This window comes from Dermacentor albipictus, chromosome 10, assembly GCF_038994185.2.
Source record: "Dermacentor albipictus isolate Rhodes 1998 colony chromosome 10, USDA_Dalb.pri_finalv2, whole genome shotgun sequence".
NCBI classification, from domain to species: Eukaryota; Metazoa; Arthropoda; class Arachnida; order Ixodida; family Ixodidae; genus Dermacentor; species Dermacentor albipictus.
In genome coordinates, this window is record NC_091830.1 from 92268106 (window position 1) to 92287586 (window position 19481).

General features: G+C 43.2%; 1 protein-coding gene across 11 annotated transcripts in view; it reads right to left on the reverse strand.

Annotated features, from left to right (window-relative positions):
* LOC135918122 (lipase member M-like) overlaps positions 1-19481 on the reverse strand; it is a 151983-nt gene that overhangs the window by 102626 nt on the left and 29876 nt on the right. For 9 of the 11 annotated variants that reach the window (XR_011508900.1, XR_011508901.1, XR_011508902.1 and 6 more), the window contains 2 exons: positions 18003-18138; positions 11239-11455 (listed from right to left, as the gene is read on the reverse strand). Coding sequence is in view for 7 of the 11 variants with exons in the window: in XM_070526928.1 (XP_070383029.1) it covers positions 11239-11455; positions 18003-18138 (353 nt within the window). In the remaining 4 variants the exon portion in view is untranslated. The remainder of the gene's footprint in view (positions 1-11238; positions 11456-18002; positions 18139-19481) is intronic. The other 2 variants (XM_065451781.1, XM_070526927.1) reach the window with 1 other exon arrangement.

Genomic DNA, 19481 nt, shown 5'->3' on the forward strand with positions numbered 1-19481 from the left:
GCCCCATTGCTGCTGAACAGGACAATCTCATCTGCAAAACGAAGGTTTCTGAGGCCCGAGAATTATTGACCAGGCCCCGCAGAAAACAGAAGAGCTCACTCGACTCACAACATACCAAGATTTCACTGAACACCAAAGACCGCACCGCAGAACACTCCCACACCCGCATGCAGAGCGCGCGCTGATTCAAGAAACAACATTGAGATTGTTGGAAAGTAGCCCGTTCAAGCTCCCAAGGAGGCTTCATTTCATGTTCCCAACTCAGTATGATGAAAAATTCAAATACGGCGAATAGCTGGGAATCTTCCGGCACATTGTCATAGATTGCAAAATAAATCCAGACTTGTCTCCTCTACCTCGTACCCTTAATTCATGCATGATAGCTCCTTACACCGAGAAATGAATCCTCGTTACTTGCGTGAATGGTGCGAGATTTGATGTTAACTGCCGAGAAATATGAAATATTTTTATGGGTGCTTGCAATGTAAAATGATAAATGTAGTTTTGTAGGGGTTCAATTTGAGGGAATCACATGGGTACCATGCTAATATAATATTTAAGTCAGCGTTTCGGCTGGATGTAAGCGAGGCAAGTGATCTGTCACCACCAAGTAAAGCAGTGTCATTTGTGCAAAGGAATGGTACAGCATGAGTTAAGCAATTATGGGGGGTCAGTAATATTCATTAGAAATAGCATAGGGCGGAGAATCAACGACTCGGGTACATATTCACGAATAGGTGAGTACTCTGATAGCGTTAGAATATTACAAATGGCTCCCTTCCAGTTTGATCATGATTATAAGTGCGCTTTTATGTCCACTGTAGGACGAAGGCGTCTCCCTGTGTAGTGTAAAGATAGCGGACCGTCGCGTTTGTTGACCTGCGGTGCGGTAGAAGATGGAGCCCTGGACGTTTACGTTGGTAAATGGCATATGCTATGACGAAGTACAACATCATACACTATGAAAACGGAACGATGCACATGTCACAAATTAACCAAAATCCATGTTAGACATTCAGGCTGTTCCCACGCTACAAGTCCTTGCTCGCGCTCGTGTCCTCGTCGTCTTCAGCAGGTCGCGCCCGTCGGGGTACGATTTGGTCGCTGGACAGGACGTAGCATGTCGGCTCGCCGAAGTGCTGGGTGAGTGGTGGCGGCGGCCTGAACGTTGAGTAACGGCAATAGATCAACTCGACCAGGAACAGTACTGCCCGGGAACAGTCGAGGGCAGCTGGTAGCCGCACTGGACACCAACATCCGTAGGAGCGTGAACGGTCAGGAGGCTGCCCAGCGGTTCCCCCCGGTAGCCCTATCGAACCCCAGTTGTTCGAACACCATGTCGAACGAGTCTTCCCTGCGCTCGCTGCGCTCGAGGTTGCCACTTCCTCTTTCTCTTTTCTTTCCCTGTCACCGCCACCTTCTGCTCTCTTTTCTCCGCAGCGCACCGCACAGGCAGTAACCGTCGTCGTCGTTGTGTTTCACCACAATACCCCTCACCCAAAAACTTTTTTTCTCTTCAAACAACGTTGCTCTGAGGAGTGGGCTTTCAGAAAGAGCGCTGCTTTCACTGGCACTTGTCGCACACATGCGAAAGCTCACAGCCTTTCGCAGTGTTCGTGCATTTCTAAAGCATACACATACACGATACACAGAAGCAGCAAAATCAGCATATACAGAAACAATAGTCGGTATCGTATTTGAAAGCTACGAGACTCTGCTGAGGTAGTCAGCACGAATGTTATGACTGCCTTTGATATAATCTAGAGTGAAGTCATCTTCCATTACCAGCAAGCTCCAGCGGAGCACTGTGTTGACTTGCTTAGCGGAATTAATGTACCAAAGCGGCTCGTGGTCAGTTTGCGAAACGAATCGCTTCCCACCGAGGAACACGTGGAACTTTTGGATTGCCCATACAAGGGCGAGGTCTCCCCATTCTGTGGTGGAGTAGCGTGTCTCTCTAGGTTTCCGGCTTGAAAATGCAACCGGGTCTAATACCCCTTCGCGACGTTGCAGCAGGACAGCGCCCAGGCTTGTTAATGAAGCGTCTGTACGTACTACAAATGGCTGCTCTAACTCTGGGGACCGGAGAATTGGCTGCGTAGTAAGCAAGTGACGCAGCTTATGGAAGGCTTCCTGATGGCGCGTCTGCCATGTGAGCTTGTTGGATGCGCGTTTGCGAGTCAGTTCTGTGGGGGTGCTGACATTTCGGAGTAATTTGGCATAAAGTCGCGGTAATAACCGATAAGGCCAAGAAAGGGGGGACCTTCTTTTTAGTGGTTGGCTTCGTGGCGGCTTCTATTTGCTCAAGTGTCTCCGTCTGTGGACGTAAGACACCATAGCCTATAACATGTCCTAGAAGCTTCACAGAAGTGAATCCAACTTCACTTTTTCAAGGTTTGATGACCAGGCCAGTGTTCTTCACTTGTTGCAAAAAACGACTGAGAGTATGAACGTGTTGCTACCATGTTTCTGTAGCAATTAGCGCGTCGTCAAAATAGTGGTAAATATTGGGGGATGTCATGCACTAGCTTAGTCAGCAGGCGTGCAAAGACAGCTGGCGCGGTCTTGATGGCGAATGGCATGAATAGGAACGGGCACAGGCCCGATGCTGACTGGAAGGCGGTCATCTGCTTGCTCTCTGGTTGAATTGGTACCTGAGAATATCCTTTTGTGAAATCAAACTAACCTAACCCCTTTATCCATACGCCGTCACATTGAGTCATTGAAGTTTCTGCATGGCATCGTCAATTTTTCTTATCATGTCTCACATCCCATATATATTCCTTCAGACATTCCTCGGTCAAGTAGGAGTCACCATAACCTTAATATTAGGCCTTACTTTGCTCGATCTAATAAATTTAAATACAGCTTTTTCCCACGTACCATTGAATTCTGGAACTTAATTCCCGGAACAATTAGGTCACTGCCATTACACGATTTCCTGTTAAGAGTTAACCACACCTGATTTTATGTATTTTCTTGTTCTTATAGTGTATTTACTCATTCTCGTTTTTGTACTGATTCTCAGTGTTGCTGCTAATTTGAGTTTCATTTGTGTCATCTGCCTTATTTCTTGTGAATTTTTAATGTTATTGATTACTTGGTTTCTTGTATGACTTTATTTTGTCCAACCCACTCCTGCGATAGTCCCATATAGGGGCTGCAGTATGTACAAATAAATAAATAAAATAAATAAAAAGTAGCGACTCTTTCCTAGCTTGGCGAACATCATGTCGAGTCGTGGCATCGGTTCGTTGTCCGTAATTACTCCTCGATTTAGTTGTTCGAAATCAATGCACAGACGCATACTGCCTTCTGTCTTAACTACTGCCACCAGTGACTGGTATAGGGAGTGCGAAGGTTCCATGATGCCTTGTTTCAGCATTTGCTGTATTTCGTCTTAGGTGGCCTTTTGAACTGCAAAACTTACCGGATATTGGCGCATGTGCACTGACGCTTCCGTGGTCAGTCTTAGTGTGCACTCAACGAGATGCGTCTTCCCAGGAACATCTGAAAATATGCCTTCAAATGCACGCATCGTATCTTTTGCTTGATAGCCTTGCTCTACTGGCAAGTCTGCGGCAACCTTTACGTTCTGGAACGTTTCTTTCTGCTCGAGTCAAGTAAATGGAGGGTCGCTATTTTCAACACCCTCGAAGGTGTTGACTATGGCTGGAGCTCAGTGTTCTGCCCGTGCTAATGACTGCCGCTCCTCATAAATTTTAAGGAGGTTGATCTGAAAGGTACCTGCGCGTGTCCCTAAGTCTAGGATGAAGTCGATGTCGCCTCTCTTGTCAAGAATAGTAAAAGGTCTTGTCCTGGTCTGTATTCATTTGTTTTTGTTGGATGTGAGCAGAAGTAACACTTTGTCTTCCACAGCAAGGTGTCGAACCTTCGCCTTTCGCTCATAATATTGCTGCTAGGTAGCCTTCGCCCATCGAAGCACCTCATGGGCAAGTTCGCATGTTCAGTGTAACCGTTCTTGCTGCTCCACAATGTAGCTGTACGTTGTTTTTGTCTCGTCATGCAGTTGGCTTCCCGACCATACCTCCTTGAAGATTGCCATTCGTCCACGTACTTAGCGACCATATAGCAGACCAAAGGGCGAGAAACACAAGCTTGTCTGTGGGACTTCCCTGTATGCTAATACAAGTGAGGCTAAGTATACGTCCCTATTTTTCAGGCTTTCTTGACCCATTGTATGGATCACTGGCTTGAACGTTCCGTTTGAGCGTACCACTAGAGCATTCGCCACTGTATGGTAAGGCGGGGTCGGCAGCAGTTTAAAAGACAGCAGACGGCCTAACTGTCGGCCTTGTGAATTACGAATACGAATACGATTTATTTCATGTTCGTTAGAAACATGGGGAGATGGAAGGAAAAGCTACTGAACAGCAGCTTGACAGTCTCTCCCCCCCCTGTTTACATGGGGAACAGCAATGTACATATACAGTCTACATACAGCAGCGCAAAATATACAGTGTACATAAACAGCAGTGTACAATATACATATACAGATCAGCATACACGCACACACACACAAACCCATACACACGTTTTGATGGACATCTTACACATCACTAAAAGTAGTGAAAGACAATTTCAATAAAATATATATAAGTACGAAACGTAGTTTGCCTTCATCGGTTACTATATCTTGTGGAATTCTCACCCTGGAAAACATCTGAAGCAATGCCTCGGCAATTTTTTCACTGCCGATGTTCGGCAACGCTAACGCATCTTGATAACGGGTTGCAATGTACACCATGTTAATACATATCGGTTACCACTGGCTGATGTGGGTGACAGGGGTTCAATGATATCGATAGCGACATGCTGGAAAGGAGTATTGATGATTTGCGTGTTTATAAGATGTTGACGTCCTACAATATGTTTTGGGACTGTCCTCTAAGAATCGTCGCAAGACTTCACAAAGCGCATGACTTCTGCCTGAGCACCAGGCCCGTGGAATTCTTCCGAAGCCCTATACGCCGTCCTCTTTGTTCCTTGGTGAGCGGAAAGTATGCCTTCGTGTGTGATCTTCTGGTCAGATGCTCGAAGGTCCTTCGGAACAACAAGCTGTTCCACTTCTCTCTTTGTCGTGGACGTGTGACACCGGTAGACACGTTCATTAATGATCACGAATGCGGCATTGGCCAAACGTGTCGTTTTAAAAGTCTTGTGCACGTAAGCACTAAGTCAGCGCAAGTCACAACGTCACCACTGAGGCTTCGATCCTCCATTTGCATCGTCGCCAATCTTTCCGGACCAACGTCCAACGGGCTTGGCAGGACTACTGGCAGCTTTGGTGATTCTTTGCCACCGGATCGTGATACAGCCGCCACATCATCGTCGTAAACAGGATCGGTGTTGTCCTTGCATTGCAGCCATCCATGATGAGCCAATGAGCTCATCATTTCGCTTACTATTATCTTATGTTTAGTATTGTTTAGTATTGTTTAGTATTTGTACTGGAGTGGCTACATTTTTTTTTCATTGTTTATTGAACGTACTGTATCGTTTGTCTTTTTCTAATTTGTACATTACGGAGCCAGTTGTTTTGTATAATCTTTTAATGCTTGTATAGGATATGGATACATTTTTCCACTGTCTATAAATAATATATTTCCATTATGCTTTGTTATATGCCCTATACACTCTTTAATCCTACTTTAACGCCCCCCTTACCCAATGTCTCATACGCGGCCTGTAGGGACATTTTTAAATAAAATAAATAAATAAATAAAATCTGTACGTTCTTCACGCTTTAGCGCGGCTTCTCTTCTAGAGAACTTGAGAGAGGGGCAGACGCCATTGATGTGGCCCAACACAATATCATACAGAGGCCGTTCCATACATATGACAAGTACTGTCCCCTTGAAGAACGGGCAGTCTATATCAAAACGTATTGAACCGAACTGTGTAATAAATGCACAGTCCATGATTTCCAAGAAATTTTCTGAGATGGAACAAGTGGGCGTTACACGATGACAGTGTCGCAACCTGAATCTCTAAGAACGGTCACAGGCTGACCTTCTAGGCAGCTTCGCGCTGTCCGCATTCGTTCTGTTCGGATCTTCAAGCCAATGGGGCTTTCCGCAGCCGAACCGACCTTGTCACATCTGCTGTTTTCAGTGTCTGCTGTAATTCGGAACTGTTCGCGCAGAGTGCTTTCGTGCGTTGTTTGGCCACGTTCATAACTGGAACAGAAAGCCTCGTTGCGGCTTTTCGTGTTCTTGGGAAAGCTCTGCGGCTTCTTCCCTTTCACATTGCTCATTGAGTGACTTCCTGTGGTTCGAAACCAACAATCAGACGGCTTGTGGCCTCGTTTATTGCATATGAAGCAATAGGGCTTTCATTGAGCACTTGTTGGCTCTTTTGGTGCCACCCCGCTCTTCACATACGCACGTGTTCTTCTCTGTCTCTAGCCAGATCTGTCAGGCCTTGCGCTTGACGATAGTGATCCGCTGTAGCCGCCAAACTGCCCAAACGGTCGGCTTCATAGTTTGCGAAACCATAGTTTCGCAACGTCCCTGGGATAGAATATGACGTTTCTCAACTTGGTAACGTCGCCCCACTGATTATGAGCACTCATTCGCTTATAAGTGAAGATCCCATCTTCAACATCGTTGTCATCTTTTCCGGAGAAGATAGAGGGATCTCGCTGACGCAAGGCACCGGCACAAGCCAAGGTGGCCGGCGCCGTTGGGGGAATTGGAGCAGTGCATGCGTCGTCGGGCATGATGGGGGGTACAGTGCGACTCAGAAGTTGCAGGGCGGTCGAAACCCAGCACGTCCACCACTTGCTAAGAGATTTATTAGCAACGGTCGCAGGCGAATGGGTAGCAGTCACAAGCAGGACAGCAACCACGGACAGCAACCACGAGTTCATACCGGTAGCGATGGTGCTGTGGCGCAGGCAGGCTACTCTTTTTCGTTACAGTCGCCCTGATGCGGGCGTAGTCGTACCGATCCTATATGTATCAGAAGTCGTGCTTAGAATTCTTACAGGTTTGGATCCTTCAACTTCTGTGTCGCTGCAGAGTTTCTGCAAGAAAACTATCGCGGAACACAGACTCCTTCATTTCCCTGTTTCTTTCAAAAGACTATCGTCTCTCAACAATGTGTAAAGGCTGTATAATTGTGACTTTCTTGATGCTGATGTCATTCAAAACATGTTGTTTTGTTTCTCTGCTGCGCTTGACAATTTTCCTTAAGCGTTCTTTCTAGCAGAAATCCTATCTTGTCTTCATATACTTTCTGACACATTTAATTCGCGTACTCTATTCCACAATTGCTCGTTATTGCTGTATCCTTGCTTATATATATTTGTTTATGGAGTTGTCTTTTGCTTTTGGTTTCTGTAAGAAATTTTTCCCGGTTGTATTATTGCAGCTATTTTTCATTTCTACCTATTCTATTTGTGTTGATTTGTGCACCAGCACTCAGACTTCATTGTTCTTCGTGGGCGCAAAATATAAATTATTCATTAATTCATGGATTGATTACCACTCGTAATATTATTTACTTAGTTTTATCTTTATTTTTATTACCAGAAACTAAAGGAAATCGTTGTAATTTCTGTTCATTCGTTTATATAGATGTTTTTGACAAAGTGATCGCTTTCCTCCCATAAATCCCAATCAGATTATTTGCTCCCTAAACCCTAAGCCTACTACACCGACTGAGACAACAATTGTGGGAAAATATTCGCAGCAGGATTTCTGATCGCCTTTCGTAGTGCGCTTACTTGCGTGCAGCGCGCGGACTTGGAAAGGAATGCGAGCCTGAACCTGTATGGCTAGACGTGTCGTGTGGTGGAGGGGGGGGGGGGGCGCATACTAGTCGGAAAATTTCACATGTCACCCTCGACGAATCCAGCTTTTTTCTATAAATGTCGACAATGCATTTATAACATCATCAGATCCTACCATAGGCATATCCTCATTGTAGTTGGCGATCTTAACGTACCTTGAATTCACTGGAGACAACCTGTTAATATCTCACTTTAAAAATACGTTATACATAAAGAATTAAGTCCCATTGATGCCATTTCTTTCACTAACCTTTTAAAATCAAACCGTGTGGCAAACTAGCATGCCAAATTATTGGACTGTTGCTTGTCGAACATGGTAAACCATGTGTGCCTCCCATGATGATAGACAACTGGTTTGAACAGGCAAGCATAACACTCGTCCTTCAGATGCAAAAACCACCAGACAAAGCTTCAAAGAAAACCTGACAAGGCAGTTGGACTGTCCGCCACTGGGGATTGCGTGAGTTTTAATCACTATCGTTCCAAATCACACTGGTTTCCTATATTAAAATCAAATACTGCAAATTATCCCGTTCAACGCTACAACGGAATTCTGCAGGAGGGAATGCGTGTGTACGTTCTCTTGGAACAAGGTTGCCGTTCACTCTACCTATTTTGGTTTCCGACTGAGCTCCCCAAATCACTGAAATGCAGCGAGCAGAAAACTAGATTAGCTCAGTCAAACATACTTCTGAATAACCTGGAAATGAGTGGAAATATCTGCAACTGAGCTGGACACCAAACAAAATAGATAATACCGCTGTGTTAAAAGCAATAATGAAACTATGGAGGCCGCCTCAGGTGCGTTAACAACAATTTCAATCAGTTTTCAGCGGGCGCCAAGGCTCCATTTCGTCCGAAATTCTGCCGCACCGTGTTGATGTGCGAAGAACTCCATTTACTAGCGCTAACTTTATCAAGACTGTCGATGTAAATTGGTCCCGATGCAATTCTAATGGCATAATATAAATCATTCCGTGGTGGGATGGTCCAATTCTGACATGCATATACAGCAGCTTCCTCAAAACACGAACATTGTCTATACCACAATCATTATCTCGTGTCATTCCCGTTCACAAGTATGGGCCGGAAAGATATGTACAAGAAAAAACCTAAACAAGGCGTCTCATATTGTCAGTCATTCCCTGATGGTCACAAAACTCCTCAAAGCTGCTGTTTCTGCATATTTAATGGCTTTGCTACGGGGGTACTTGTCACACTGACAATATGCTACGTCACCTCCAAGTGATAGTCCTCAAGCATGCGTACAGAGACCAGTATTGAAAAGAAGGAAAACTTCCACCAACACTTAGTCCGCCATTTCAGAGTCGGGCTGGCTTCAGGGCTTCAGGAGTGATATGGCGTGACGCGTAGCAGTGCATATTTGCTTTTTTGGCGCTTTGACACGAACGCAGGCACTTTTCGTAAACATTGAAAATAAACGGCGGGAAATTTTTTTGACGAACGATTTATGTTAGCCGGTGTCTGGTGGATGGCCCAGGATTCGTAAAGAAGCCGCCGCTAGCAGCAGTGTGGAACAGGGCTCTGTATTTGTACCGCTTCTTTTGTGTCTCTTTGTAAACGATGTATCCAAAGTCATAAATAGCTAATCTTTCTTGCTTTACGCGGATGACATGAAAATATTTAAACAACGCGCCGTTATCGCGACTGCACTCTACTTCCACAACACTTATCCGCCTCTGACGATTAGCGCATGCAAAACAAGATAGTAGTAAACTGCGAAAAGATGAAAGTAAACTCATATGCAAGGAAGGTAGAAGAGTACTGCTTCTCGTACTACCTGGGCAAAAGCAGTCTCTCTCGGGAGTGCCCAGTTACTGAACTTGCTGTCATCTTTGACCCCGAGCTCAGCTTTCCCCCCAAGTAGGACGAATGTGTAGCCAGCACACCCTGCGCACACCAAGCCGAATCTAGAGGGAGTTCACAAGCGCAGATGCATTTCTTGAGCTGAACATAAGCCTCTGCGGAGCTCTGCTAGAATGTGCCGCTTTTATTTCGAACAGTGCTTGGCACTGTAACAAAAAATCGAGTGGACGCAATTAAGAGGAAATTTATCTCTTGGATGGATATCGGGGCTTCAGCCCACCGGAGCTCAATCCTCGCTCGGTCTCAAAGTCCAGGACTAAACACGCGGCAAACCTAACTGAACTTTCTTATTGAAGCTTGTAAATGGTCTCATGGATTGCGCAGAAATATTGGAAAATGGTAGTGTAAGAATTCTGCCAAAAATAACTGGTTTTTCTAGACCTTTCGCTTCTATTTGCTTCTGGCGCCCCAAATTTTTCTTGGCCACGATTGTGCAGGCTTGTAACGAAGACTCACAGAAAATTGAAATTTCACATCAACATTTGTCCAGACTCCTGGCGGCACTCGTGTCGATTTTATGACCTATTTACAGAAATGAATTTTTTTATGTTGTGTGGTGGACAACTGCTGTGCGCTATGCGCATTATTTGTTATTATTTGTCGTTGCGAACTTCTCGCCCTTGTTTCATGTCAAGGCTAACCTAATTTTGGGGCTCAGACTTTCGGAAACCTCCGTCAATGTGCTTTTTTTTTTCTCTGCGCTATGTGTTATATTTTTTGTGTATTACAATGTTGTGCTGTGTTATTTCATGTATTGCATTCTGTTACTATGCTATATACAAGGTGATCCTGTCTATGTTTCATTAAACTTTTAGAAATCTCCTGTGGTCACTAGATGGCATAATTTTTGTCCTTGAGCTGGATTATTCGAAGAAGCGGATATTACTAAAACGATAAATCAAAACACATGCTCAAGTATTTAACAAACATTCACCTGCTAACCTCTTACTTTTTAAGGACAGATATAATATACGAACTGAGCTTGCAATCCTAACAACAGTTTGTACCGAAACTAGCCTGTACCTAAAAAGTGAGCTTCCAAAACGTATTCACTAAAATGAATTTCGACGGTGACACCAGTTTCAATGCATTACTTCCTAAAGTGTGGAACGAACTACATGGTTGCTCCAATTACTTTTGTGCTTCAATAGATAAAAGAGTATTTTGTTAAAGATGTAGCTGAAACAAGAGTGCATTTATACGTAACGTTTGGTGGCACACAGCTGCGAAATGGCGCCATCCTGGAAATTTATTCCAAACGATCACGCCTTCCAAACTAACCGGCCAGAATAAAACTTAAAGAATGATCAACTTTTACTATTAACTGCATTTGTATGATGTCTGCACTTTCGATTCCTATATTTCTTTTTACTAATATACATTTGTGTGTGTTTGTTATAAGTTTTCTCACGTGTACCAGTACTAAGACCGCCAGGTCGTTTCTGGGCACGTAGATTCAACTGATTCATTGAAGAATTATTATGATATTATTATAGGTTGCGTAACATGTAAGTACGTGTCAAATCATCGGGTACCTGCGCTTTGCGAAGGGTAGTTCAGGAACCAGGAACCCGACTCGCAAAATATTCCCTGCACCAGGATGATGGGATTTCGAGAGGTGCCGTTCCCCGACGATGACGTACTGTTGGCCCGAGACAACGTCCCCACCCTGTCAACTTCCAGGATGTATCCGTCTTCGGTGGTGGCCTCAGTCGTCTCGCAGGAAAAGCCAAAGTGCTTGATTAGCTCGCACTGCAAAGTTGGCAGCAAGAAAATGGATGCACGACTGTTTAGCTGTTTTTGTCAAATGGAAGTTTTAGTTACAAATATTTCGTTAAAATAATAACATACCCTTACATTCACTGTTGGAGACTTGAACGTGCGTAATGGCTGATGTGTTTTTAGCGAATTAGGAAGTAATTCGGAATCTACTGTGGAAAAGAAATCCGATATTCGGGTTCGGTTCCCACCTGCGGCAAGTTGTTTTTCATCCACTTTAATTTCAATTAACTTATAGTTTCTTAATTTCAGTGATCAAGCACAAGTAATTTCCCGTATGTTGTCTTTGGTATCAGTGTTTGTTGGCTTCTTATCATATGACTAATAAATATCGGGCCCCTCGGTTAAACCCCTTTCTTCTCGTTCATATATATATATATATATATATATATATATATATATATATATATATATATATATATATACGAAAATATATCTTTAGTAGTCATATCATAAACAGACAACAAACACGGACACCAAGGACAACATAGGAAATAACACTAGTGCTTAGTAAATTAAATACAGAAACGATAAATAAATGGAAATGAAACTGGATGAAAAAAACTTGTCGCAGGTGGGGAACGATCCCACAACCTCAGCATTTCCAGTGCGATAGCCTGTCGATTAAGCTACCACGGCAGAATAGAAAAAAATTTCGAAATAGAAACGTCCTGTGGGTTATTAATTACACGATAAGGCACACAATAATCAGCAAAGAGCTTAATGGGAGAGTTAATACTGACAGGTAAGTCATTCTATAAATAAGAAATGGTGATGGGCTCAAAACCCATCGTTACGGTAGCGCTGACGTAACAAGTACAGCTGAGGCGTCATAATCAGTAGCTTGAACGTACAAATTAAGCGCGTTGTTGGGCCAGTAGCTGCATTGCAATAAAAAAAAACAGCAAAAAAAAGAGGGACACAGGAACCATACAAGAAGACAGAAAAGAGGAGGGACTACCAAGAGTTGGTAGTGCCGCTTCTTTCTTCACTTGTATTTTTCTTGTGTGCCTCTTTTTTGGCTGTGTTTTGCTTCTTAAAGTGAAAATACTGTAAGCGGTTAGTCAGAAATCAATTAATCCAGTCTAGGATATTAGGATCTACATTGCGCTTGCTCATTTTTAGGAGAAGGGGGCTAATGTGAGCCAGTGTCAATGGCTTTAGCGTAATCTAAAAAAAGATGCAATCGGTTATCAAATTTTTTGTCAAAAGCCCCAAAAGGATCGTTAGTCAAAGATACTGAGTACATTTCACAAGAGAAATACTTCCTGAAACCGTGTGACAAGGAGAAAAAAACGTATTTCATTCAAGCGAAGCTACGAAATTTGAACAAATTTTGTATTCGAGAAGTTTACAGGGTACGCTGGTTAAAGAAACTTTGAATGATTCTGTTCTTTTATTAAGTAGTTTAATACGTTTTCAATGCTTTGTTCTGGGGTTCATAGGATTAGGAAATGTGATGTCGTTTTCTAAGTCTACTTTGCAGTCTCGCATTGTACGTGAAGAAGGAATGTCAGCCTGCTAAGCTGAATTTTCTACTTGGCAGTCATGTAAACCGTTCTGCTTCTAAGTTCGGTGACGAACTGTCTTCTAGCGTATGTGTGAAAGATAAGCCTGAAGGCCTCATTTTTGCACGCGCTTTTATTTTAGTGAGCTTCGGCTTCGCCCAGTCTACGGCTGCCAATCATGAGTTGCAAAAGCCAGTAGAGGAAGTACAGCCATGTTGTAGGCCGTTGTTCTTACCTGTGGGGCGCCATCGTGAAGTTTTGGTCGTAATGAGCAAAGGTTGCAATGGTCTTACTACAAATTTGGTCACCATTTACCGACCAGTTGAAATCACATGTGAGATGAATTTCTGTGTGTCTTAATTCGTTAACCCCAGCTAATTCTGCTTCGGTGATACGGTAGGGGAAAATTGAAGGATCTTATTTTTATGCGTGAAACACATGCACATTTTGATGAGTTGAGATTCATTTTGACACTCTTAACCCCAGGAATTCACTTTTTGTAAATGGTTGCTCAGGTCGTATTTGTCATTAAGGTTGCATATTTTACCACACACAACAGTATCATCTGCGTAATTTTTGATTGCTATTTGGGGCGAACGACCTGCGCCCATATGGCTAAAAAAATGGGGAAAAATAAAGGGCCTGTAGAGATTCTTGCGGCGCACACGCGATTATACTGATTTATAGGCACTGGAAACAGAATTTAATGACACAAATTGCTCCCTTTCCCAGACAGAAGCCTCTGTCCATTTTAATATCAGAGTAGTAACTAGGAAAGGAGGCAACTTCGCATGCAGCTTTCTGTGGAATATTCTATCGAAAGCTTTACTGAATTCGAAAAGGATATCAATTTGACCTTTTGCATCAATACATTCCCTGATTTCATGAGTAACCTTAGTGAGAATAGTGACTTTCTAGTACCCTTGTCGAAAACAATCCTAATTTTAAGCCGAAATATTGCTTTCTTTCAGAAATTTCGTTAGGTTGTTCTTTAAAATGTACTCCAGCGTTCTTGCAACGTGCACTTGTCCAAGAGATAGGCCGGCAGATAGTGGCAGCACGTTTGGAACCGTGTTTCTATCTATCTATCTATCTATCTATCTATCTATCTATCTATCTATCTATCTATCTATCTATCTATCTATCTATCTATCTATCTATCTATCTATCTATCTATCTATCTATCTATCTATCTATCTATCTATCTATCTATCTATCTATCTATCTATCTATCTATCTATCTATCTATCTATCTATCTATCTATCTATCTATCTATCTATCTATCTATCTATCTATCTATCTATCTATCTATCTATCTATCTTAGCCTACCTCCAATCTTTCGGAACATCCCAAGATTCTCGAGATTCAGTACAGCTATCCAACAGGAGAGAAATGACCACCACAGGCGTATAGCTTTATAATAGCGTTAGCAGCTTGATCAGGGCCAGACCTCTTTTTCTCATCTATTTTATGGAGCAGATTCAAAAAGCCGTCTTTTCTAGTAGTTAGCTCAGATGGACATTGCTTAATGGAAAGCCGTGTTTGGGGTGTAGTACCATCATCCCATGTCAAAACTGATTCAAAATATTAATTAAAGAAGCAAGCCATTTCAGAGCTGTTCGTGATAGACATACTTGCACTTGTCAGGAATTCACTGCCACATTTAGGTCCTGGCATGTGCCTCCAATATTTACCCAGATATGTTTTATGAAACCGATTAGTGTTTGACTAATGTAAAAATGTCTCGCTTTAATAATTTTTTGACCTCATTCGTTTCTAGAGACGTTGTATAAATTATTGACAGTCTAACCCATGGGAATTTTAGTTAAATTTCTTGGGGCGCTTGGGAGGAAATTGTTTTTCTTGACCTCAATACCACACTTTCTAATTTCTTCCAGGTATCGTTTACTGACGTAGTGTTTAGAAAAATAAAATGATTGAAATCATCAAAACCTTCTTCTAAATGGTCCAAAAATGCACGATCAACTGCTTTAGAGAAATCAGGGACTAATAAAGTTTCACTCTTACCTCCCAGATTATATGTGGCATAGATATGCGCGATCACTCTTCATGTCAGAAATTATTTCTAAGACTTCACACCAGTATTTGGATGGTGTAACAGATATGCTCAAAATAAAAAAAAGAGCAGATCTTGTAGTTATTACCCTGACTCATTGGTTCCTGTGGGCATAGTTACAATTTGTGTTAACTCAAGAGAGAAAGCCAGATTCAGGAGAATACGAGGCGTGGTCTGGTCCTTTTCACCTTCCCGATAGCACATTCATTGAATATGCGGTAAATCAAAATATGCGGCCGTAACAATCTTAAACTTTCTCTCGCCAAGCTTCTCCCTTAAGAAATCATGGAGCAATAGCATTCATTCTTCGGTGCTACGAGGGGGGCGATTTACTGCAACGATTACAAAATACAGGATGCCCATCCTTATCGCACCCCCAAAACACTGCAGTTCTGGAGGGGATAAAATTTCAATGAAGACCATTGAAGTTTTATAAACAATAGCAACAGCTCTTCTGGAGCTTCGGTATTTCCGGCAATGTGTATACATAGGAGGCAGAAAATCTGCACTCTCAAATGATTAATTTAGTCGTGACACCTTCCAGAAGTGATAATTTGTTGCATATGCTCCGTACACTCTTGCGCAACACTACAAGCCTGTGAGGGACACCCTTCACTGCTTTCAGAGCTGTTTTATTTCTCGTAGGACTTTTCCGTGCCACCTACGATGCTATTTTTGTCATAGTGACGAAGCTCCCGACAGAGCCTATATGTGGGAATATTATGGTGCCAGTAATACGCTTTGCGGTCCACATAAAGCCTGTCATAAAATAGGAGCACTCGCGTTCTGCTCTACTTCGTTTTCATGCTTTCCCAAAGGCACTTTCTACTGTGTAGCATGTTCATTGAGTAATCATCGCTAATCAAAAATGTTCATGTCTTTCAACATGGAACAATTCCGCATTGTTTCCTGCTTTTGCTTGAAGTAACACAAGTGGAAAATAACTGTTCGTGCTCTTGAATGTTTCTTTTTTTTCGAGGACGATGCATGCGTTCAATGTTGCGGGCCCAGGTACCGTTCACACCAAATATTTTAGAGCGCAGATCTTAGGCACCCGTTCCTGCCGAGAGCGCCGGCGTCGGCCTAACCGATCTAACGAGTGCAGTGAAAGATGAAAAGGCAAATGCGGCGTGGGAGATCAAAGACGCGAACCGCTGGCGGCTGAGACCAATGACAGCGGCCTCTTCAATGACGTGCGCGAGGTAAACTGGTGTCATGCGGACCCACCCGACCACTCAATGCATAGTCGTATCTGGTCTCAGCCCGACAGCTATTAACGTGTGATTGCGTCAGCTCTCACTCGCGCTTAGTTGGTCTGCATTGTTTTGGCTCGGTCGCGCTTGTTTGGATTGTCAAGGTTTGCTATTGTTTTGTCATCTGATTGTTTGCGCAACACGAATTGGGCAGCTCTTTCTGGAAACCAGGCGACACCGGCGATTACAGTCGAACCTTCGACGAGTAAAGTGTAAAAGCCAACACGCCTGACCCGTACATCACACTCGACGATCGCCGACTGTGCCACATGCCTCTCTTAAATGCTTTGCGCCAACATATCGCGAAATGAAGCCACTCATAGATCTGCGCTCAAATTTCGCGTTAATGAGTATCATAATCGTTGATCAATTTTTTTTCTGCATGGCTCTTGATAAGTGTGCCGGAGTTTCAGTGGCTTGTTCCAGCACACCGTATATAAGGTTGTTGCCGCACTGGCGATTTTACACATCGTGAACATTTCTAGATAGCACAGTGATTCTTTCATCTAGACGAGTGACCGTCTGGTGTGTGTCATCAAGTTTAGAAAAAAACAAGATTCAAGTTCACCTAAGCTGTCCCTAATATTTCAAAGCGCAGTTTTTTAGGCGCCGGTTGCTGCGGCGAGCGTCGGCTTTCCCGGCGTAATCGAGGGAACGAACACAGTGAAAGATGAGAACGAACGCGGCGTGCAATGGCGGAAGAAACAAGTGGCGAGAGGAATGTGTTCGAGGAGGAAAGCGGAGAGCAGGGCGCAACGGAACCTTGAGATGCAAAGTGTAGGAGGGTATGGTAAGAGGGCCCAGCAGAGGCACAGCGCTGCCGCCGAGAGCACCCTGTCGCTCATTATCAAGTTCTTTGCAACTATATACAACGAATTACAAAACGCCTGACCAGGGGCCCTATAACGTAACAGTATTCGAATATGTTTTTATTACAATCTCCTGACGTCACATTTGCATTAACCGCCGACGCAAACATCGGGTGCTGATCCGCAGCGTTGCCTGACAGAACAATCAAATGCTCTCCTAGATTATAGCAGGTGAGTTTTTTTTTGTTTCTGTTTCAGAACGAATAATACCGGCTACATTGAGCGGTTTTTGTTTGTAATTAGCTGGCAGGAGGCGACAAGCCCGCTCAAACGGAAAGGATTTTGATGCGGCCGAGCCAGCGCACTGAAAACAGATAACCGGATGAAGAGGGTGGTGTCGGCGTCTGCGATTGGTCCGCTTTCCCATACTTAGCTTGATGTGACTTGTCGGAAATCGCGGCAGCGTCCAACGGAAGGTTAGGAGTGCTGCTCAAACGGATCCTCAGCAATGAAGAGTTGGCAGAGCGAGGTCGTAAACGTGCTGAAAGTCCTCCAACACGTTACAAGGCTACGCAAAAGATTTTATTATACGCAAATAAACCCAAGCTCTCAAGCAGGTGCGAGTAGCCAATGCCTGAGTGATCGGCGGCAGCCATATTTTGAGCATTCTGCGTGACAATTGACGTCCAGCCAGTAAGATAAAGGGAGCATTCTTTTTAAAGTATATGTTCTTGCAATTTTCCTTGCATCAAATAAATTTACACAAGCTGTACACCCGGCAAATATTTTTTAAAGGAAGGCCTTCCATGCAAAGAGTTTCTCACAGAAGGCAAAAGCTCGCAAATTTTCGCAAGAAAAGGCTAAAGCTTACCGTTGTCATTTTCGCTTGCTCTTCTACGTCAGAAGCATATAGGGGCGTGATGCAAATCGGCAACAAGATGACACATAGAATAAACGTCAGTAGAAAGCACGGGGGTGCCCGAAGATATCTCATACTGCCGCCTGATCTGCGCAAAATAGGTGCAAACGCGCGCGCGTAGAAACATTGAACGTGCGTTTTTGCACAGACTTTTATATGCTCACTGCTTTTGCTCATGCCGTTTCACACCTGTGACATCACCCTTTCCTGTCGCTCAAAATACAGCTCTGTCGAGCTCAGCCGAAATGCAGATTCGTTCAAAACAGCTGCTAAGTGAAATAATGGCTCAGCTTATCTAGAAAAAGAAAACACCCCTGTAGCTCTTGGCTTTTATATTGGTTATTCTGAGCTGCGGACGGCGCCGTCGCATAAAGAGTGGCACTTTATATTAAAGACTCTATCTCGCACTATATAAGGCATTACATTGTAGTTACGTCAAACTTATATTAAGCATTGTATATTGCGATTCAACCTGATTGTACCACGCAAGGCTTGCTACCACACAAGACAAAAACAAAAACAAAGAATAACAAAAAGAAAAACTGGTAGGTGTCATATATAGGTCACCGCTTAACAAAAAATAACATTTTACAATAACTCAGAAAGCTACTCGAAACCCAGAATGATCCCAGCACTCGTGTCATTTTATTGGGCAATATCAATATTCACGTCAGTCAAAACGACTCCTGTAATTGTTTTTATATCCATTTATTCGATTGCGCAAGCCCCTTCTAACTAACGACATATTTAGCTCGTATAACAAGCTCACGACAAAGTATAATTGATCACATTAGGACTAGTCATCCGTCACCAATGTTAGCAACAGGCACCATCTCGTGTCATGTTTGTGATAATTTGCCAGTATTTGCAATATCAAATAAGACTAATCAAACAACAAAATCTAAAATCAAACGCACAATTTACAACAAGGAGAAGAAGTCGCACTTTTTAGCATGCGAAAACTGGCAAGTAATAAATCCTCTAGGATCAAGTGAGGATAAATATAATGGACTGATAAACATCTTCCGACATCACATGACGGTTGGAGAGATCACTATCATAGTTACCCGAACTAACTACAAAGGCAAGCCTTGGACAAGTACTGGCCTTCTGCGCTACAAAAACCACAAGAGAAACATGTGTAAAAACTCAAAGCGAAAACCACATAATGCTATTATCGAAGCTAGGTATAAGCGCTACAACAACTCTATCAAACATTAAGAAACGTTGAAACACAACTATTTCATTCAAAATTATCACTAGCATATAACGGCAGTACCGTAACGTGAAAAATTATCGATGAAGGCTTCAATAAGAAAACGACTGATAGCACTGTGGCAGAAATTCTTGGTGTTGCCGTTAGAACTAATATTGTCGCTAAAGTAAACATTTTTTTTGACCACTTCGCTAGCGCAGGTTTTACCAACAACA